General features: G+C 40.2%; 1 protein-coding gene across 1 annotated transcript; it reads right to left on the bottom strand.

Moving 5' to 3' along the window:
- Positions 1 to 7,060: 7,060 nt before the first annotated feature.
- Positions 7,061 to 22,877, bottom strand: LOC140487892 (heat shock protein beta-1). The gene is made up of 3 exons (XM_072587292.1): positions 22,450 to 22,877; positions 11,832 to 11,895; positions 7,061 to 7,902 (listed from the first exon to the last, which is right to left on the bottom strand). The coding sequence occupies exons 1-3, from the start codon at positions 22,781 to 22,783 to the stop codon at positions 7,590 to 7,592; spliced, it is 711 nt and encodes a 236-aa protein (XP_072443393.1). The 5' UTR covers positions 22,784 to 22,877; the 3' UTR covers positions 7,061 to 7,589.
- Between the last annotated feature and the right edge of the window lie 1,133 nt (positions 22,878 to 24,010).

The following is a 24,010-nucleotide window of genomic DNA, read 5'->3' as shown; positions in this document are numbered from 1 at the left end:
GCACTTTTGCAAAGCATGCTAAAATCCATTTACATAAACAGACTTGTAACAGTGAATTATAAAATGTTGCAGACTCACTTGTCACATATATCACTTTTGCAAAAACCTCTAAAGATAAATATTATCTTAAAGGGACTTTTAAAACTTAAATATACCAAACTACATGAGGCATTTTAACTTGCATGGAAATGTTGAAAAAAGCAATTCCTTCATCATTAAATATTCAGCAGAGTTATGGATCATTGGAACAATGGTTAGGTTTCAAAACAAAACCACCCACCTTCACACATTCTCTGAGATAGCATCTGCCTCGCCTTGCTGGTGTAAGAAAATGTCTAAGAAACTGTCATTTTTCCTCATAGCATGCAACTGAAGTCTTTGCTGTTATATTCTGATAAATTGGTGCTGTTATAAAAATTATACACATTCAGGCACTTAAAGAAGCATTTGGGCGGCACGGTGGCTCAGTGGTTAGCACTGTTGCCTCACAGCGCCAGAGACCCGGGTTCAATTCCCACCTCAGGCGACTGACTGTGTGGAGTTTGCACATTCTCCCCGTGTCTGTGTGAGTTTCCTCCCACAGTCCAAAAATATGCAGGTCAGGTGAATTGGCCAGGCTAAATTGCCTGTAGTGTTAGCTGAAGGGGTAAATATAGGGGAATGGGTCTGGGTGGGTTGCACTTCGGCAGGTCGGTGTGGGCTTGTTGGGCCGAAGGGCCTGTTTCCACACTGTAAATAATCTAATCTAATTATCAGAAATTCAAACGTCATGAATGATCTTCTGAACATGTTTACGTGTCAGGACTTAAATGGGATCTTGATGCAAAACTTCAATCTATGCTGTTGCCCCAAGAATCTGTGACTCAGTCTGAGCTAATATTTTCTTTCAGGTTACGAACAAATTACTGGCCAGCTCACTGCAAGTAGGACAAAAGGTTAAAGCTCTCTACCATATGTTCAGGTTTATTAGCCTAGTAGAATCATCTCTAGTTTATGGTACCCCTTGTCTAGTGATGAAATCCTCTCATGCCCACTCCAAAGAAGTTAATGCTGGTGTTATGAAGTTGAAGGCATGTCCTGTACCTTTAAGAGAGAGTGAATGCTGCTCTCCACTGAGAGTCATAGAGTCATAGAGATGTACAACATGGAAACAGACCCTTAGAGTGTGCTGGAAAATTGAAAATATGTAACATTTGGCTGTGAAATAGTTACCTAAGTTGGTTGCTGTTTTGACAACAATTCAAATTTAACCAATCAGTTTAAATTATGCCCCAGGATACTAAAACCCAATCAATTTTGAATTTATTGTTTTGCCAACATCGAATAAATGAGACGATCCAATGATGGGGATATAAAAAAGGCTGGCATTTTGACATCGAGAGAGAGGCCCAAGACCTTGAAACACTCTCTATCAAAGGGACTTTTTTATATGAAACATCTTGCAGTAAAAGAAAAGAGACAACCCAGGGAGATCTTCAGATGGAAGAAGGAAAACACCAAAGATGGCAACCACTGTGTGGTTTTGAAATTAAGTTGATGTAATTTTAGTAAGTGTTTTGTGGAACAGTATATTGTTATAAAGTTGGAGGCAGGTAATAAGCAGTTAAGAGAAAGGGGGGCTTCGAGTTGTGAATAATTGTTGTTTTATGTTCACTTTTAGAGTTAAATAATAAATTGATATTATTTTCTTTAAGTAGTAGAATTTGAGAGTTCTCTGTCACTCACACTTTAACAGATTATGAGGTGAGCTGAGCTTTTCTGGGTGTTTAATTTAATTAACAGAAGGGTTGACTTCTGTGTCGTAACACTGGGAGATTCAGTGATAGTATTGGTCAAGTAGTAAATCGCTCATCGAGGATTGACTAACTCTATGTGTAAGTTTATCTGAAATAGTAGAACACATTTCAAATCATTAAGCAGGCATTGATTACTGTGTGTGCAACTGATTACTGTGTGTGCAACTTGCACACCTACAGCAGATTCATTGAAAGACAGTCACAATGTTGTATATGCATAATACATGGCATCCTTAAAGGTAAACATCCTTAAAGGCAGAGTACACACATACAGTCAGTTCTGCTATAATGCGATAGTTCTATTTTTGTGCAATCCCATGTTATAAGAAAATCACATAATAGCAGCATCACTTAAACTAATGGGGCTGAAATTGCAATATAACCAATTCATAATTTAAAACTTTGTGTTATAGAAACAGTGTCCCCGATTCATCAGTCGTGTTAAAGCAAATTCATGTTAATGAAATGTGTGTTATAGCAGAATGACCTATACAACATTGCTAAAGATTGGGGAGCTGTCTGGGCTTTATCTTGCTTCAGATGATCATTACGTCACACTTACATGCTACAAGTGTAATCTACCTTCAGGATTTGGCCAACCTGACCAATGTGCTACCATTAAGATACACTGAGATAGACTTTGAAGACTTGAAAACTTCTTCCCTAAGTGTTTACTCCAAGAGTTGTTAAAAGTGAAGGAGCCTAGACTTTACACTTAAGGTGTTGGAGGAATATGGGCTTTTGAAGGTATTTTGAGGGATTAAGACATTGCAAGATTTAAATAATGCTATGTATTTCTCTAAAACCTTTCTTTGAGCACAAATAAAATTATGTTTTCTGCTGCCCCAAGAATCTGGGTGCACCTGTAGTTGCAATGGTGTTGCAAAAACACAATTACTATCATGAGGATGAAACAAGGGAACTCAGCGTTGCCTTGGTTTAATTTGTTTTGCATGTTGGTATACACAACTTACATAACTGTTGAAATGTAATCAATAATAAATACCTTTCACTGATTTTCTTGCACTAAAACTTTGAGATGGTTAGAACACTCATTATTGTTAAGGAATGCTCATTATTATCAAAATATCTTCTGCATTATCGTCACCATGAAATCATAAACAAAGGGCATAAAACATTTGTGCTCAAGTTGATAAAGGAATCCCAAGATCTGAAGGTGGAACTAACCAGGCTTGTGATTATATAGAATATCGGGTATGGTAGTTAATTAATGTATGACTATTTCTGTGATTCAGGTTTAAGGGATATATCCTCATGAGTTTGGATCATTCTCATTGTTGAAGACGAGGAGAAGATCTCAAGAGACACCTAAGAATGATCAGAAACCTGGGATGAGGGATGCTCGGAAATATTTAGGAAGAATGGGGAGGTCACCTTGGAAATGTACCAGAAGCAAGGGACTAGGCATGCAAACCATACAGTTACAACTTTGGCCCAGGGCAGAAGACTTGAGAAATATAAATCTCGCTCCATACACAAACTACTACTCTGAAACCATAAAATATTATGCCGTTGTACTCAAACGTTAAATCACTGTCATCAATATAAGTAAGTCATTGGCAACAAAAGTCCAAAGAGGAATATGAAGCAAAGAGATCCTCCTTGCTCGGTTTTAAAACATGAGACCTCCCGGAGTCTGAAGTCAATATTGAAGGCTCCCAAGGTTATGCCGAGTTGCAACATGAGGTATATATGGGCCAACAACGACACTGGTAGATAGATATAATGTGGAGATGCCTGTGTTGGACTAGGCCAGACAAAGCTAGGTAAAGAAAGAGATTCCCTCTGTTCAGCCAAATAAAATACCTTTGTCCAATCACAGAAGATTACCTTTACCATACATGACATTTTTCCATTTTCATTAAAGTAATTCTGTGAATTCGACAATGGATGCCAATTTTGACAAATTAGCAATGGGTTTATATTTTGGTCCATATCCACCAGGAACTAGGCTAAGGCTACTCATACGTCAATAGATTGTGAATATTAATTCAGTTTTATTATTTATTTTCTCCTCAGTTAGGTTGGGAAGACAGGAAGGTTACCTTGTCCCGAATTTTCATAATTTCATCCAGATCTCATAGAGTCATAGAGTCATAAGCAGGGAAACAGACCCTTCGGTCCAACTCATCCAGATATCCTAACCAAATCTCATCCCATATGCCAGCACTAGGCCTGTATCCCTCTAAACCCTTCCTTTTCTTGTACCCATCCAGTTGCCTTTTAAATGTTACAATTGCACCAGCCTCCACCACTTCCTGTGACAGCTCATTCCATACACACAACACCCTCTGTGTGAAAAAATTTCCCCTTAGGTCCCGTTTAAATATTTCCCTTCTCACCTTAAATCTATGCCCTCTAGCCCCATTGGAGCTCCTCTGCTCCACCCATTTTCTCTTTTAAAGTCACAGAGATGTACAGTACGGAAACAGACCCTTCGGTCCAACCCGTCCATGCTGACCAGACATTCCAACCCAATCTAGTCCCACCTGCCAGCACCTGACCCATATCCGTCGAAACCTTTCCTATTCATACACCCATCCAGGTGTCTTTTAAGTGTTGCAATTGTACCAGCCTCAACCACTTCCTCTGGCAGCTCATTCCATACACATACCACCCTCTGCATGAAAAAGTTGCCCCTTAGGTCTCTTTTATATCTTTCCCCTCTCACCCTAAACCTATGCCCTCTCGTTCTGGACTCCCCCACCCCAGGGAAAAGACATTGTTTATTTATCCTTTTTGTGCCCGTCATGATTTTATAAACCTCTATAAGGTCACCCCTCAGCCTCCGACGTTCCAGGGAAAACAGCCCCAGCTGATTCAAACTCTCCCTAAAGCTCAAATCCTCCAACCCTGGCAACATCCTTGTAAATCTTTTCTGAACCCTTTCAAGTTTCACAACTTCTTTCCTAGGAAGAAGACCAGAATTGCACGCAATACTCCAACAGTGGCCTAACCAATGTCCTGTACAGCTGCAATATGACCTCCCAACTCCTGTACTCAATACTCTGACCAATAAAGGAAAGCATACCAAACACCTTCTTCACCATCCTATCTACCTGCAACTCTACTTTCAAGGAGCGATGAACCTGCACTCCAAGGTCTCTTTATTCAGCAACACTCCCTAGGAACTTACCATTCAGTGTATATTCCCTACTAAGATTTGCTTTCCCAAAATGCAGCACCATGTATTTATCTGAATTAAACCCCATCTGCCACTCCCCAGCCCATTGGCTCATCTGATCAAGATCCTATTGTAATCTGAGGTAACCCTCTTCACTGTCCACTACACCTCCAATTTTGGTGTCATCTGCAAACTTACTAACTGTACCTCTTATGCTCGCATCCAAATCATTTATATAAATGACAAAAAGTAGTGGACCCAGCACCGATCCTTGTGGCACTCCACTGGTCACAGGCCTCCAATCTGAAAATCAACCCTCCACCACCACCCTCTGTCTTCTACCTTTCAGCCAGGTCTGTATCCAAATGGCTAGTTCTCCCTTTATTCCATGAGATTTAACCTTGCTAAACAGTCTCCCATGGGGAACCTTGTCGAACGTCTTACTGAAGTCCATATAGATCACATCCACTGCTCTGTCCTCATCAATCCTCTTTGTTACTTCTTCCAAAAACCCAATCAAGTTTGTGAGACATGATTTCCCATGCACAAAGCCATGTTGACTATCCCTAATCAGTCCTTGCCTTTCCAAATACATGTACCTCCTGTCTGTCAGGATTCCCTCCAACAACTTGCCCACCACCGACGTCAGACTCACTGGCCTGTAGTTCCCTGGCTTGTCCTTATGACCTTTCTTAAAATGCAGATTTTTAAAAACTTTTTATTTTTTTAACTCATCAAGAGGCTAACACAGGGAGGCAAGTCCCAGAGGCGAGACCCAGACTAGAGGTGACGCATTGAGTGCTGAAGCCCAGCATGGTCTGGAGACCCTTGGCCCAGTGGCTGGAAGATAGGTAGTGGCATGGACTTGGTGTAAAGGACTGTAATTTGAGTACTTTCTAAAAAATTTTCATTCTCATGGTAGAGTTTTATTTATTATTCTTTCAAATCTGTACCAAATACTTAAGTATCTGTACCTAGGTACGTTATACCTAAGATGGTGCCATAATTGGCAATATTGCAAACCCTTCACTATTTTCATTTGAGTGCATGTGACAATAAAGCTAATTCAATTCGCTATCCTGGGAAAAAGACCTTGGCTATTTAGCCATGCCCCTCATGATTTTATAAACCTCTATAAGGTCACTCCTCAGCCTCCAATGCTGTATGGAAAATAGTCCTAGCCTATTCAGCCTCTCCCTCTGATTGAAGTTCAGTCAAAGATGTCTTATTCTCACTGAGTTACTCTGTGACAAATATTCACGGCACAAAACTGGGGCCCAAGAAAATGGATAATTCAGATATCCACATCGCCATGCACTGTTTTCACAACCTACTGTATCAGTTCACCATCTTGCAGGTCACAACTGGCTTCATACGTCCTGCGTCCTTTATGTCAGTGTACCATGCAATTTTGCAATGTCAAAGCAATGTATATATATATTGCTGTGCAACAACATGCACAATATTACCTTTCCAAAGGGAAAGTAATGAATTGCGCTCAAGAAAGATGGTTTCTTTGTTTTAAAGCAAAATATTACAAATACTGGAACTCTGAAACCAATACAGAGACTGCCAGAGAAACTCAGGATGTTTGGCAGCAGAGAAAGAGGGTTCTTGTTCGAGTCCACAAGAAGAGTCATATTGGACTTGAAACATTAACTCTCTTTCTCTCTTTACAGATGCTGCCAGATCTGCCAGGTTTCTCTGTTTGGTACTTTGCCTTTTTGATCAGCAGATTGTATTCTGTTCAAGTAAATCGTGACAGTGACACAATTGAGTTCCTACATTTATATAACATAATATCCTGCTATGGTAGTCATGGCAATTGGAAGGGGGCATGATTTGAAACCTTAAGGTAGGCATGGATCATATTTTCCCCTCAACCATTATACAGACTCGAAAAAAATGGCAGTAATTTTGTTTTTCCTTCCACTTTTACAAATTTTCATATTATGATTCAATTACAGAGCTTGTTGTGGTTAGGTGTAAATGATTTATCACAAAACTCAGGTAAATCTTTCAGCACAAAGATCATTGTGTATCGTGGACAATCAATGCCCACACATTTGCCTCTGCAATCTCTAAATAAAGAACCAACAAAATGGAATCCAGTCATCCATAAAATGAACAGCGTATAATTACATAACTAAATTACAGGCGATTTAACCTTAGGCTTTAAACTACAATTATAAATCATAAAAAGCTTTGCACTTTCAGGGTCTCTGAATTTCTTGAGTACATTGTTGCCTTGTAACTACATTCAGGTATCTGTTATTTTCTACAACATACTGAAAGTAGATATATTTATTATAGTTTCAGTACAAAATGTTCCAAAAGTTGGCTGTTTATTATGTAAATCAAATGTTTAAGACACTTTTAAATAATATGATCAGTTAGTGCAAATATCTCATGGGATTTCTCAAATATTTTCATTGCTTTACTTACATAAAAATGCAAATGATTTCTGATTTTGTCAAAACATTCTTGTTCAATTGTCTACATTAGTGCTGATTCTTTTTCACTAACGTTATTAAAATGATATCTTGCCTTAAGCTAATTAGCAGCCTTTTAATTATAACATTCCTTAACAGGTTTGCCTGTTGTCTTTTCTCCACAATTTCTTATTTCATTTGAGTCACTTCCTGGTCTTATTCTTGCAGTACCACTTTCTCTTGCTCTGCCTCCTCTTTATCTGGCTCCACCTCTTGCGCTGTATCCTTGCCCTGTTCCTCTGGAAGCTCCGTGTCTTCCTGCAGCTCCTTCCCTTGGTCTGTCTCCTCCTCTATCACCTTCTCCGTCTCCACTTCCCTCTCAGCTGCAGATTTGTCCTCTGTTTTAACAGGAGCTGTTACTTCCACAGGAACCTGGACAGCAGGATTGGGCAGTGGAGCTTCCACAATTAGGATCCCATCCGAAGTCAAAGATGAGGTCACAGACAGGGTGTCCACTTCAGACGGAAGCCTGCATCACAATTTAAAATAGGAGAAAAATCAGGATGAATTTAATTTAATGGAAAATGTAATAAATGTGCTGTGTAAGCTAAAAACACTGCATGAATTCTGTAACATGACGCTTCCTCAAGATTGGTGTTTACTCCAACCACAACATATTCATGTATATTGCAGGACTCTGTTTCTTTATGTTATCTACAATGACTACAATTGGTATCTAAGATATCTACAATTGGCATGTGAGGTACTCACTCCACTGGCATTACTTCCATAGATGGTACTTTATGGGTATTTTCAATGTGAAGGGCTAACTCTAGCATCATCCATGAATATAGTGAGAGTTTATTAACCTGTAAATGTGCAATTAACCTAGATTTAAACAGGATGTTCATAATGATTCCTTTTTTTTCTGCTTTTATTTTCTCAGTAACAGCATTTCTATTGTTTGAAAGAAAATATGGAACATATTATTTTAAAAATCAACATTGGGCATGTATCCCAGTAATTACATTTATCTACTGAATTGTCTTTTTAATGTCACTGTATCACCCAGAAGCTTACATTTGGACTAATTTTTAACCAAAAGTTATAACTCTGAATTTAGATTGCACTATCCAGGCAAGTACAATGCCACTAATTTCTCATCTTTACACTAACCCCTATTTCTCTGGTGTCCCCTCCAATCTTCCTTCTTTTACTTCCCTTTCTCTCTGCAAGGTTTGTAGCTCAGGTTGAGGTTTAGGGTGTAGGTTTGCTCGCTGAGCTGTAGGTTTGATATCCAGACGTTTCATTACCTGGCTAGGTAACATCATCAGTGGCGACCTCCAAGTGAAGTGAAGCTGTTGTCTCCTGCTTTTGTGGGCGGCACGGTGGCACAGTGGTTAGCACTGCTGCCTCACAGCGCCGGAGACCCGGGTTCAATTCCCGCCTCAGGCAACTGACTGTGTGGAGTTTGCACATTCTCCCCGTGTCTCCTCCGGGTGCTCCGGTTTCCTCCCACAATCCAAAGATGTGCCGACCAGGTGAATTGGCCATGCTAAATTGCCCGTAGTGTTAGGTAAGGGGTAGATGTAGATGTAGATTTAGGGGTATGGGTGGGTTACGCTTCGGCGGGGCGGTGTGGACTTGTTGGGCCGAAGGGCCTGTTTCCACACTGTAAGTAATCTAATCTAAATTTATATGTTTTTCCTGGATGGGGTTCCTGAGGTTTGTGGTGATGTCATTTCCTGTTCGTTTTCTGAGGGGTTGATAGATGGCATCTAGATTTATGTGTTTGTTTATGGTGTTGTGGTTGGAGTGCCAGGTCTCTCGGAATTCTCTGGCATGTCTTTGCTTAGCCTTCCCAGGATAGATGTGTTGTTCCAGTCGAAATGGTGGTTTTTTTCATCCGTGTGTAGGGCTACGAGGGAGAGAGAGTCGTGTCTTTTTGTGTAGCTGGTGTTCATGTATCCTGGTGGCTAACTTTCTTCCTGTTTGTCCTATGTAGTGTTTGTGGCAGTCCTTGCATGGAATTTTGTAGATGACGTTGGTTTTGTCCATGGGTCTTTTATGTTTGTTAGTTTTTGTTTGAGAGTGTTGGTGGGTTTGTGTGCTACTAGGATTCCGAAGGGTCTTAGTAGTCTGGCTGTCATTTCTGAAACTTCTTTGATGTATGGTAAGGTGGTTAGGGTTTCTGGCTGTGTTTGGTCTGCTTGTCATGGTTTGTTCTTGAGGAATCTGCGCACTGTATTATTTGAGTATCCGTTCTTCTTGAATACATTGTCTAGGTGGTTCTCCTCTGTCTTCCGAAGTTCGTCTATACTGCAGTGTGTGGTGACTCATTGGAATAGTGTTCTGATACAGCTTCATTTGGGATGGTTGCTGGTATAGTTAAGTATTTGGTCAGTGATTGTCAGTTTTCTGTATACGCAGATTTGTAGTTCTCCGTTGTCCGTTCTTTCGACTGTGATGTCCAGGAATGCGAGTTTGTTGTTGGTTTCTTCCTCCTTGGTGAGCTTTATGCCTGTGAGGGTGTTGTTGATGATGTTAAATGTCTCTTCTATCTTGTTTCGTTTTGTGATGACAAAGGTGTCATCCATGTAGCGAACCCTGATTTTTGGTTTGATGATTGGAAGGGCTGTTTGTTCTAGTCTTTGCATTACCACTTCTGCTATGAATCCTGAGAGCGGAGATCCCATGGGTGTGCCGTTGGTTTGTTTGTAGACTATGTTGTTGAAAGTGAAGTGGGTGGTGAGGCACAGGTCCACTAGCTTCATGATGTTTTCGTTGGTAATCTGATTGTTGGTGGTTGGTGTGTGTGTGATGGTCTCTTCTAAAAGTGTGGTAAGTGTTTCCTTTGCCAGGTCGATGTTGATGGAGGTGAATAGTGCTGTTACGTCGAATGAGATCATTACTTTGTCTTCCTAAGTAAAGACATGCCAGAGAATTCCTAGAGGCCTGGCACTCCAACCACAACGCCATAAACAAACGCATAGATCTAGATGCCATCTATCAACCCCTCAGAAAATGAACAGGAAATGACATCACCACAAACCCCAGGAACCCCATCCAGGAGAGAGATATAAATAGAAAGCAGGAGACAACAGCTTCGCTTCACTTGAAGGTCGCCACTGATGATCCAGGTAATGAAACGTCTGGTTATCAAACCTACAGCTTAGCGAGCAAACCTACACCCTAAATCCCTTTCTCTCTCCCATGCCTTCCAATTGTTCCTCCTTCCTTTACCTCGATTCTTACTTTCAAGCCCTCTTCTGCCTATCTAACTTTCCTCATGTTTCCTCATGTTGCAATTCTCTTCAGCTGCTTGAATTGAAAAGTGCCCTTGGTCCTCTGCACTCCACCATGAAAGAATATCCAGTTCTTTTTGTTAATTATTCAATGAATCTTGAAATAATTGTACACACTCACACCTCCTTTCTGTTTCTCTCCCATGTATTGTATAGCAAGAGTGTTGTTTCAGGACATGTTTTGGAAATGGTTAATGCATTAACAGAGACTGCATTAAGTTCTACACAATCTGATGATGTCATAAAGACTTGGGTGGGGAAAGGCAGAATAGCTTTCGGATCTCAAAGAGGAAGACCTACTTAGCCTTTAGGTTTCCTCATCACCTTTATAAGAATATTTGGCATCCTAATGTAACTTGTACCATACTGCTACCATGCAATACTCTACATCTTGTTAAAAACAAGAGCCGGTTTCCATGAAGACTCTATCGTGGTTTGCCTCTGACACTGCAAACCAAGTAGCCTTAGACCAAGTCAAGGCAAGCTCTTGATGGCAGCAAACTCCCCTGACCACATGCTGTTGATGGTTGGCATCACAGTGCATACAATAGTTATTATCTGCTGATGCTTCATTTTGTTTTCTGGACAGCTTTATTTATGTCAGTGATGGTTATCTTCCACTCTCAGGGGCAGGATGGGGAGGTTGGTCCCAAGTCTGCCTCAGCTAGAATGGGAACAAACCTGTACCCCAGGGAGTAAACGTTTGACTTTGCAACTACTGTAATAATACCTACTAGACTTGTGCATAAGGAGCTCTGACAGAGTGGCAGATCAGATCACATGGAACTGGGTTTGCAGGTTCTCTTATCATCCCTGGTGTAGAATTATATTAAATAAAGCCTGTTGAAGTTCTCTCACATAATGAAGATTTATATTACTACATACTATTACAGTTAATCTGTCATTTAACCAACTGAATTATCTGGCCCCCATTCTCTTATATACCTATGTCATTTTCGTTTTGTTGCCAGTTTGTATGAAATATAAATTGCGACTTTACCAAAAGACTGGCTAATTTCTCTCTTGGCAATCATACTTATTTCTTTCTCTTTTCCTATCTGTTTCTATTGTATCATAGTAATCATCTTATTAAACACTACATTCAAGTTAAGTACCAAGACAGTGGTTTGATTAATGAGGAGAACATACTCACATGTACTTTCTGGTAAAACTTCTCGAAATAAACCCATGTTGATCTTGTTTTTCCTTGTGGTTTCCTGAAAACAATAGCATTTTCATCAATCAATTTGTTATAGTTTACTGCCATATTATGAAGTCATGATGTCCAAAATAATTATATACCATAATCACTTATGTGATCACAATGGCCTTTTCTACTTTTGCACTTTCTTATTTTTCTTTGTAAGTTCAATGGAATAATACTTATTGATTAGCAATTTAGCTAAATCAGCTCAGAAATATCCTGCTTAAGATGCTACTTCACAACAGCCATCTGTATACAAAGACAGTTTATAAAAATATGCTTCCTGGTGGAAAATGTACATGGGATAAACATGGGAAAAAACCCAACTGTTTTATCACCCAGTGTAAAATGACTTGGCTGCACTCAGTGCCTGGGCCACTGCCCACAGCTTAGCTGTTTGGGTGTGGTGCTAGAAGGCAGCCAGTATCATGGAGTAATAATTCAACATGAGGAAACTCTTTCAAAATATCAGGGAAGAAAATTGAGCACAAAACAGAATTTGATACTCAGTAACTTCAAAATGTTGTAAGATGCACATACATGTCCGTGTTGTGATTTTAATGGGACAATGTATTATTTGAGTATCCGTTCTTCTTGAATACATTGTCTAGGTGGTTCTCCTCTGTTTTCCGAAGTTCGTCTATGCTGCAGTGTGTGGTGACTCATTGGAATAGTGTTCTGATACAGCTTCATTTGGGATGGTTGCTGGTATAGTTAAGTATTTGGTCAGTGATTGTCAGTTTTCTGTATATGCAGATTTGTAGTTCTCCGTTGTCCGTTCTTTCGACTGTGACGTCCAGGAATGCGAGTTTGTTGTCAGTTTCTTCCTCCTTGGTGAGCTTTATGTCACTTCCCATCCTGAATTTTCAGAGTTGATGGCAGAATTGAGCAACATTTTCACACACAAAAAAAAAATCAAAAACCATGATTTCAGGTGAATCTTCCAGTATTCTACTTCTATCAAGACCTGTTAATGGGGAAGCAGTGAAATGAAAGTAAAACTTGTGACTTCCTTTATCATTTTTATGGTCATCATATTTTTCTTTAGACATTCTACGAATTAAGAAATAATCAAATCTTGAGATCCTTTTTAACTGAAACCTTTAGATGAATGGCCAAGCCCTACAGAAAGAAAGGGGGCAAGGAAACGGTGGCATCTATTATGAGTTTAAAAGGCCTGCATGTTCTATGAAGGTGGGAAGACCAAGTCATTGATCTATATAGACTTGAAGTCCTGGAAATTAAAGAGTTAAAGAAGGAGAGAGTATGGTATGTCTTGACTTTAATATATTATATTCCATCAAGCAAGAGAAACATTGAATGGCAAAGATTGGGTTTCCATAATTATCAGATACTTATATTTTCTCTCACTCCTTCCATCTCCTTATACTACAGCAGAATACAACATGCAAAATGAGAAAGAGGATGCAGAAGAATCTCAGGCTGCCAACACTATAGGCTTGTAATGGTTTTACTAGGAGGATAAGGATTGACCCAACGATTCACTCAAAATGCTTGCCTCCCGCTGTACAAATTCTTAGTTTCAGCATTTATCTTCAAGCCCACCCCTCCCTTCCTCTAACAAGACTAAGTTTGGGAGATAGTGATATGGGACTTGTGTACTGCTTGATCCTCTATATTGACACGTTGAATTCTTTCATAAACCTGTCAGAATTTTGGTCCAGAATTTCATTCTGAAGGTAGGTAATGGGAATCAGCGAAATTCTTCGGTCAACTAGTTCAGTTCTCACAGTGCACATTTCCCATATCTCATTCCTGTTCCCTCATACCATCTGCCCCTTCGTCTTTTGTGCTGCCTATGCTAGGCTGTGCCTTCATCCACATTGTTCCTTATATGCCAAACTGAGGCATTTTCATTCCTTTTCACAGACTCTAACTGTATAAAAGCATTGAATCCTGTAGTCACAATTGGATTGTAGAAAGAACATCGATGAACAGTTATTAATTCATTATTCCCCACTTTCTTTTTAAAAATGCTCCTTTAAATAACAGAGTAACCAATAAAAGGTTCAGTCTTCCAGACACTTTAACGTATCAATAGCAGAAATTGCAAGCCCTTAAAACCTTTTAGTCTTAAACCCCTCCCACCTATAGTCTCTTTCAACCTCTTCTGCTGGGCAGAAGATACAAAAGCTTAAATACACGGAGCAACAGGTTCAAGACCAGCTTCCTCCCCGCCATTATTAGACTTTTGAACGGACCTGTCAAATTTTAGATTTAATGTTGATCTCGCTCTTTGTGCATGTTTTTTTGCAACCATAACATTCTATTCTTCTCTCTGCTCTATTACCCTAATGCATTCTGTATGTTATGATCTGCCTGTATTGCACGCAAAACAGAATTTTTCATGTACCTAGGTACATGTGACAATAATAAATCCAATCAAATCAGATCAGTTGGAACACAGTAAGCAATTAAACACGTAGAGCGGAATGTTTAATTTCAACTCATTTTACCATCTGGTCTAGCATTGCTTAAGAATCTGTAAAACAGAGAAGCTTTTCAGACTGATTTTAGATTGCACAGTTAAAAAAAGATGGATTAAGGGGGGGAAAAAACAGAGCAGGTCTCAAAGAGGAAACATTTTTTTAAAATTCAGAAAATATGCAAACTGATGAACAGAATATGGTTCCGGAGAATCTGCTCACAATGTTGAAAGACACCTAACGCCCCCTGATAGAATGCAGTTGGAGGACACACATTTGAGATCAGGGATGAGGTCAGTTTTATGGGCAGAAATTCAAGCAGATGGGTGGTTTGATAGGCAGGCAGGAGATTTGGATGGATTGTGATTATGCAAATAACGTACTGAGGCTCAGAATTCTGCATTTTTAAACCATGTAGTTGGCTTATAATCAGGTTACATGTGCATTTGGATGCAATGGTCGTGGAAGTTCCAGCATAGAATGCTAAGTAAGACAGAATATTTGTAGAGTTGTAATAACTGATGGTATTATTGGTGTGATGTTTCTCTGTCCATTAAATTAATTGCTAATATCTGCATTTATGTGGTGTCTTTAATGTAGTAAAGCATCCCAAGCCGTTTCACGAGAGCAATAAGCAAATGAACCTGCACACTGAGACACATAAGAAAATATTAACTTGGTAATTGTTTTTCTGCTATAATAGCAATTAGCAAAATGTTATATTGACATTGATGTTCATGTACTGTTATCGGCAACTGGCTTTTATTTGATTAACTAATACACACAAAATTTTCAATTAGTCTGATAATAGCACCATCTAGTGGTCTACAAATGCAAGATGTCATCAGGTACTACAACTTGCTGAGTTTTTCTAGCACTTTCTGCTCTGATTATAAGTTGGTCATAATTTTGCACTTTTTAACAACCCTAGTACAGGCTCAGACAGTTTCTTCTGCCAGATAGATATGTACTTTTACAGTAACTAGACAATCCATCTGGAAGGGGGAGCTCAGACTGGATGCAACAGACTCAGGAAGCTGGTTACAGCGCAGAAAGAACAGTGTCTTTGCACTGACAGAAGAACAACTCATTTTTAAATGTTTTACTTTAAATCTGATTGTCTTGGTATTTAATTACCCTGCAATTACAGCCTTTCATGTTTTACAGCATCACCTACAGCTAAATTAGACACCAGGTACACAGAGATTTGTTAAGCTGCAAATCACGTAAAACCCATTGTCATAATCAGCATCTTTCCATCTATTTAAGGTGATAGACATGTCGTGAATCCATTGGCGATGAACTAGTTTCATATGGTACATTGTTGCTGTTGATTGAAGAGACCAGTCCATGAAATACAAGTTCTTCCACAAGTGCAACATATCAGGAGTTTATTAGATAATGGGTGTAACATGCTGTTTTAAATATTGGCATCTGTGTTAAGCACACTGACCCATAAAAGTAATGTTTCTTCCTTCCTCCACTAATTGCCTGTGAAGATCAATATTTAGGGCCTTTATATTGTACTGTCAAGTATCCTTAAAGAGGAGATTCAGCCATCCCTCCTCAGACTGAACACCCTTGGAAAGATGTTTGAGTTCCATCCTGCAAACATGGTCCAGATAGCAAAATCAACTCTGACTCATTGAATGCAAACATACCTGGGAGATTTGCCTTTAAGTGGACCACAGCATTCATGATTTTGTCCTTCAATGAAATGCTGAGAACATGCCACAAACATTGAAATAAAATACATTGTTCCAATTTATCAACCTATTCATTTCGATTATATCATACGTATAATATCAGTTCCGGCTAAAAAAAAAATCTGAGGAAGGTGAAGGGGGTGACTTCTAGCACAGAATCGTGCAACTTGTTCACCTGAGGCCCATGAAGTGTGAACATGGCAATTCTTATTATTCAAAGATTGTCTGGTTTAAGCCCTGTTGTGTTTTATACATTCAGAGCAGCAGTCATTCTTATCAATGATGAGGTAACATGTCTTTAATTTGAGTGCTGTCACTGAACAACTCTTAAATGGCATTTTTAAAATTAAAACACATACATCTAATGCCGGTACACCTACAGTGTTCTGCCCAGCAAACTTTGCTTTTACTTTGGTATAATATTTTATAATGACAACATTCTATGACACTATGATAAAAGTTCAGTCACATATACAACTGGTTACAGTAGTATATTTGCTGCTCTATGCTAGCATTTGAATGTTCAAAATAAATTACTCAGTAATTATTGCTACAAAGGGGGAAGGTAGGACAACCAAATGCAGTCTCCCAGAATGGAAAGGGAATTGAAATTAATTTAATGAAGAAAAAGTGTGCCCAGTACACATATCAGGTAACAAATACAACTGAGAACCAAGCTGGACACAAAAGGTTCAGAAATGAGGTGGAGAAGCAGAAACAAGAAGGAAACATGGATGATAAAAGACGACGGGAGCTAATGGGGCAACGTATTGGCTGAGTGGTTCGCACTACTGCCTCACAGTGCTAGGGACTTGGGTTCAATTCTGGCCTTGAGTAACTGTCTGTAAGGACTTTGCATACTCTCCCCATGTCTGTATGGTTTCCTCCCAAAAATGTGCAGGTCAGGTGAATTGGCCATGTTAAATTGCCCATGGTGTTAGGTGCACTAGTCAAAGGGAAATGGATCAGGGTGGGTTACTCTCCAAAGGTCATTGTGGACTTGTTGGGCCAAATGGCTTGTTTCCACACTGTAGGAAATATAACCTAATAGTGGATGGCACGGTGGCTCAGTGGTTAGCACTGCTGCCTCACAACACCAGGGAACCGAGTTCAATTCTTGCCTTTGGCAACTGTGTGGAGTTTGCACATCCTCCTCATGTCAGTGTGGGTTTCCTCCGGGTGCTCTGGTTTCCTCCCACAGTTCAAAGCTATGAGGTTAGGTGAATTGGCCATGCTAAATTACCCGTAGTGTTAGGTGCATTTGTCAGGGGTAAATGTAGGGGAAGGTCTGGGTGAGTGGCGCTGGGTGTGTGGACATGTTGGGCCAAAGGGCCTGTTTCCACACTGTAGGGAATCTAATCTAACAAAGAAGGAAATCCCTGGGATTTCTATAAGCTACCTATCCATCATCTGTCTCCATCATTAGCAAAAGAATGGTAAAAGGTTTAAGATTTACAGATCAAAAAGGGGACCTAAACTTAGAGGCAAAAGGTGTGACTGAGGTATGAAATGAATACTTTTCATCTGTTTTTACTTGGAAGAAAGTTGGTGGCGGAGGATTTAAAATTGATAAGGAGGAAGTATTGAATAATATACTGGGAGAAAGTGAGGACTGCAGATGCTGGAGATCAAAGTCGAAGAATGTGCTGCTGGAAAAGCACAGCCGGTCAGGCAGCATCCGAGGAACAGGAGAGTCGACATTTCAGGCATAAGCCCTTCATTAGGAAGAATTGAATAATCTGTCTGTAATTAAAATTGATCAGACATCAGGACCAGGTGAGATGCCTCCAAAAGCATTGAATTAGGTGAGAGTGGAAATTCGGATGCGGTGCTGGAGGATTGTAAGATTGTAACCATTTTGCCCTTGTTCAAAACATTTGCAAAAAATTAGTTCTTGACTTATAATAGCTTGTAACTATGATCATATAAGTTATCAAGATGCCATAGAGTCATGGAGATGTATAGCATGGAAACAGTCCAACACATCCATGCCAACTAAAATAATCTCGTCCCATTTGGCCTATGTCCCTCAGAAGCCTTCCTATTCATATACCCATCCAGGTGCCTTTAAATATTGTAATTATACCAGTCTCACCACTTCCTCTGGCAGTTCATTCAATACATATACCACCCTCTGTGAAAAAATTGCACTTAGGCCCCTTTTAAATCTTTCCCCTGTCACCTTAAACCTATGCCCTCTAGTTTTGTACTCCCTTATCCTGAGGAAAAGACCTTGATTATTCACCCTATCCTCAGGATGTTATAAACGTCTATAAAGTCACCTCTCAGCCTCTGACATTCCAAGGAAAATAGCCCCAGCCTATTCAGTCTCTCTCTATACCTCAAACCCTCCAACCCTGGCAATAACCTTGTAACTCTTGCAATAGGTGAACAAAAGATAATTTCAAGGGATACATCTTTTGGGACATGCATAATTTTATTTGCTGCTTCTCTCTATCTGTGTTTGGCACATATGTTTTGAAAGGCAAGCAATAACATTATAACCCAAGTGGACACACTTCAGGAATTGAGACAGTAAGGGGAACAAGTGATATTTAACCTTGAGGTGCCTGTTTTCAAACTAAAAATCGGGATGGGTACCTCAGCCCCCTTATGAACACAGCAGGATGGTTACACATCCATTTATAGATCCATCTAAAAACAGATGGGGATTACTTAAACATGCAAATTGGGCCCCTACTCTGTTGTGGGACTTTGACCGCAATTTTCAGGAAAAAAAATGGATTGAGCGTGCACCATGGGTGATAGGAACTTGTAAAAGTCTTTTGAATTGCAGGGAAGAATTATTCCGAATATTATGTGAGCAAATCCTACTGTGAACCCAATCTGAAGGCAGTTAAATGTTCTTATCCATTTATTTGACTCCTTATTGTATGTGTCAATTCCAATTTGCAGCTGAATCATTTCAATGCACACGAGCAGCATTTGTAAATCAGCAAAGATTCGATGGGATTATAAAAAACACAATGATGAGGAAAGCCACCCTGGTTCATCTGTCTCGAATCTCTCCAAATTATCATTCGATTCATTCTTAATAATACTTTGATTTTTACCTTTAATGTCTTCAGAAGTAATTCATCGACTCTAAAATGCTCTGTAAAGTTCTGTGGCTGTGAAGACCGCAGTACTAATAAATCTATCCCTTTTGCCGGTTTGAATGTGACTCCAAGTGCTATTGTCACAGATTTAATTCCAGCTCGGGAGCTGGTGGCCTATTAAACTGGGTAATGTTCTCAGGACCTGGGTTCAAATCCCTTCAAGGCAGATGGTGGAATTTGAATTAAATTTTTTAAAAGTCTGGAATTAATAGTTAAATGATGAGCATTGTCACTTGTTAGAAAGACCCCTACCACCAACCACCCACCCCCCCCACCACAACACACAATCAGGCTCACTATTTCTTTTTAGGAAAGGAAACTGTCGTTTGGGGCAGTGAAGTGTGGCCAATAACTGTAGGCTTAACGAACAATGCCCACATCCCATGAACTAACATAAACAAAAATGAACCACATAAGAAACAAAGACAGATGTAGTCCATACAATCCCACAAACTGGTCTGCATTTCAATCATGAATGATCCTTGACCCGACTCCACTTTCTCATCAGATCTCCAGGTCCCTTGCTTGCCTCAAAATGTTTAAAAATCTAATAAACTTAGCCTTAAAGGTCAATGGTCAACCCACCTGCACAGTTTGATTTCACAATATTTATTTAGTTCTTCATTCATATGAAAATTGAACTCTCAACTCATATCTAAGAACAGTGATGCTTTTTACAATTTGATATGGACCTTTTAATAATGTTCTACAATTACCTCTTCTGTAACACTTAATATCTTATAAAAGAAGAAAGAGAGACTTGTATTTATACCATGTTTTTGCAAAAGCTGTGTGCCTCAAAGCACATTACATATTTTTTAAAGTGTAGTCACTGTTATGCATGCCTCTGTGATTTGACCTGTGCCCTTTAGTTGCTGTGTTTCAAGATTGAATAGCCAAACGTTTTCCCTCTGAATCCAGCCTTCTTACACCAGAGAGTAGAGATTCTAAGCAGTGAAGTTCACAGTCAAACATTTCTGCCATCTCACATACATCTGGGTACTCTGTTTTTGTACTGGTGTTAAGGAAGCATAGCATTTCTGTGAAAATGGTGCACAGAAGAAACTACTAAAAGGATGTTGTTATGTTACTATAGTCTGACCAGACAGAAGTGTGTACTGTAGATGCTGGAGATTAGAGTCAAGATTAGAATGGTGCTGGAAAAGCGCAGCAGGTCAGGCAGCATCCAAGGAGCAGGAAAATCAACGTTTCAACAAAAGCCCTTCATCAGGGCTTTTGCCCGAAACGTTGATTTTCCTGCTCCTTGGATGCTGCCTGACCTGCTGTGTTTTTCCAGCACCCCGCTACTCTTGACCATGGGGCTACACTCTCATTAGAGAGAAGCAACTGGTGGTGGTTTAACCTGAGGGCCACCAGACCTCAGGTGAGGGAAGAGGTTGAGAAGGAGAGTCCTTCATTGTAACCTCAAACCAGTGATGGGAATTGAACCCACTCTGCTTTGTAAACCAATGATCTAGCCAAATCAGCTAGTGAAAGGAGGTATTGTGATCATAACTTCACCAAACAGAAATCCCCATCTATGGATCAACTATGTGGCAAAGTCCTGCACTGCGCCAAGGGTTCACTGTCTCCTCAGTGTCTCAGTAATGAGAACTCAAACACAGTACGGTGGCTCAGTGGTTAGCACTGCTATCTTACAGTGCCAGAGACCCGGGTTCGATTCCATCTTCGGGTGATAATCTGTATGGAGTTTGCACATTCTCCCTCTGTCTGTGTGGGTTTTCTCCAGCTGCTCTGGTTTCCCCCGACTATCCAAAGATGTGCACGTTAGGTGAAGTGGCCACGATGAATTGCTCATAGTGTTCAGGGATGTATAGGTTAGGTGCATTAGTCCTGGGAAATATTGAGTAATAGGGTACGGGAATGGATTTGGGTGGGTTACTCTTCAGAGGGTCAGTGTGGACATGTTGGGCTAAATGGCCTGTTTCCACACTGTAGGGATTCTATGAGTAGTGCAATCTGACTGTTTCAGTTAATTACTCAAGCAAAGGGACAGCTAACAATATAAAGCTTCATCTGTAAGTGAATGTCTGGCTGGACAGATATCTGAGACAATTATAAAGATAGAAATGCAACTTAAAAAGGATTCTTAGTCTTGAAACAGTGAAGGACGGGAACTTTCAACATTTCTACAGTTTCATAATTTGGAGCGATTATGCTGTGTCAACTTTTTAAAAAAAAAATCTTACTATTTTGGTAATGTTTTTAAAATAGCATAACATTGATATTCTCCAACATTGGGTCAGATGTATTTAAGACTTAAACATACTGCAGTTCATGGACACAAAATAATGTGAGGGTGAGCTGCTATATGAATGGTTTTATACAGAAGGAGCAGGAGTAAATTGGTTCTGCAGTGAGTTCAAATGTGCCATACCATTGACCGGTACAATGTGAATTTGGGTCAAGATTAGAGTAGTGATGGGAAAGCACAGCAGGTCGGACAGCAGCTAAGGAGCATGAAAATCAACGTTTTGGGCAAAAAGCCCTTCATCAGCCTTTTGCTCAAAAAGTCGATTTTCCTGCTCCTCGGATGCTGCCTGACCCACTGTGCTTTTCCAGCCCCACTCTAATCTTGATTCTAATCTCCAGCATCTGCAGTGTCCACTTTCGCCTAATGTGAATTTGGGGTCAACCTAATTCGGCCCACCCTTGTAACATGGTCAATTGGATCCTGAGGCAGGCACCTGAAGACCATCATAGGTCAGTGCTTTCGGGATGTAAGGAAAAGTGGAGCAAATGCAAGTACGTAAAATCCTTTTGAAATACGCTCAAACAGTTGCTGTTACTTGCATTTATATAGTGTTATTAGGATTAGAATAGGTGTGTTATCAAACAAAATTTGACATTAAGTTGCAGAAGGACATATGATGACAGATAACTAAATGCTTCATCAAGAGGTATAAGGATGCTTTCAAGTAGAAGAGAGCACTGAAGAGATTTAGAGGATCAGGGAGAGAATTCCAATGTTTAAGGTTTATGGAACTGAAAGCATGGCTATCAACAGCAGGGTATTTAAAATGCGAGATGTGAATGAGGTTGTTGTCGCTATTATTGATCATTGATATATCTATGGAGGTCTGGTGACTCAGAGGTATTGACTGTATATACGTGTTAGAAGCTCCAGGTTCAAGTGCCACACCAGAATCTATTGACCATGGAAGGAGCATTCATGATGTAACTCAATGGCCTGAGAATAAACACAGAAATCCTTCTACCATTTCCCCAAAGGTGTGAGTGTGAAGATACTCTGCAAGAAAAGAAGTTGACATACCTGAAATCTCTAAATAACCCTCCTGGATCTTCACCTGGAGCTCCTCAGGGGTGAAATGCTTCACATCAAGGCTGATTTTCCAGTTGCCCGAGGTCTGCTGGATCAGGGACATTCCCCCAACCAGAGGCCTCTGCAAGGGTGATGGGCAGGGGCTGGGCGAGGTGCTGTCGGAGGGGCTCAAACTGAGCCGATTCTCTACCCACTGCATCCAGTCCTTCAGTGGCTCTTCGGAGAGAGGAGGGAGCCCAAAGTCCTGATCAAACAACCGCCTGGGGAAATAGCAGTTCCGCAGGGCATCCCAACGACTCAGGAGATAGGGATGCGAGAATGCCATTTCCCAAGGCAGGGGAAGAGAAAATGTGTCCTTCAAAATGAGTTAGCTGAAGGTGCAGCAAGCAGCCTGTACCAGGATGTTCCTGTTTCTGACAGTATTTATACAATCACCCTGCACACCGTACATAACTTCACCACAAATAAATGTGCCTCTGATTTGACACAGGCAGTTCAGAACTCCCCAGCAATTAGCTCAATGCAACCACATCAGAAGTTATATATAGAGACTTGACAAATAGGAACTAATGATCTTATTTATTGTGTGCATTCCACAGCAAGGATTACAAAGATGTGCCATGTTGGTGTTACCCTTTTACTGTGAATATTTTTTCTAACCTCGACTGCTGAGCAATGCTGTTGCAGGCTTCTCATTTGCTTCAGATTACTGTTTGCTCATGATTATCATTGATGCCATGGGTTTGTTTTCAATTTTTTTTTTGTTGAGGTGTTTCCGAGAAATTTCCCATATTCTCCCCCAAACCGAAATGAGATTTTCATTAATGGGAATGAATGGGGAGAAGCACCTCAAAACTTAATTTCTGATTTGTCTTCGGCATAAAAACGGAGGCCATGTACAGTTCAGATACAGGTCATTCAGCTCATCTGGTTTGTGTCAGTGTTTATGTTCTACATAAGCCACCTCCAACCTTACTTCATCAAACACTGTCTCCAAATTCTTTTATCCTTTCTCCCACATGCACTTAACTAATGCCTCCTTGATGTATTCAGCTCAACTACTCTATCTGGTAACAAGATAGAGTAGAATTTGCAAATTCTAACCACTCTCTGGGCAAATGACACTTCTCCTGAATTCTCATTTGGCTTCATGAATATCTATCTTCGACTTCTGGCCTGTTCTTTCAGTTTCACAAGTCGAAACACCTTTTGAATGGCTCATCATTCCTGATGAAGAGCTTATGTCCGAAATGTCGACTCTCCTGCTCCTCAGATGCTGCCTGACCGGCTGTGCTTTTCTAGCACCACACTTTTTGACTTTTCAATGGTGACCCAATCAATATCTTCACAATGTTAAAGAGTTCTATCACGTCACTGTTCAGTTTGTACTGCTAGTTAAAAAAATGCCTTTGCCTGTTTAATCTTTCCTGTCAGCTACACTGTGACTGCAAATGAGAGTTGGACTCTGGGAATTCTGCATTGCATGACTTACCTCCTCCACTCCCCATAGACTTCCCACCATCTACAAGGCAGAAGTCAGGAGTATGATGGA

Source organism: Chiloscyllium punctatum, chromosome 17 (assembly GCF_047496795.1).
Source record: "Chiloscyllium punctatum isolate Juve2018m chromosome 17, sChiPun1.3, whole genome shotgun sequence".
Lineage (NCBI taxonomy): Eukaryota > Metazoa > Chordata > Chondrichthyes > Orectolobiformes > Hemiscylliidae > Chiloscyllium > Chiloscyllium punctatum.
This window is presented reverse-complemented; position numbering and strand designations above follow the sequence as displayed.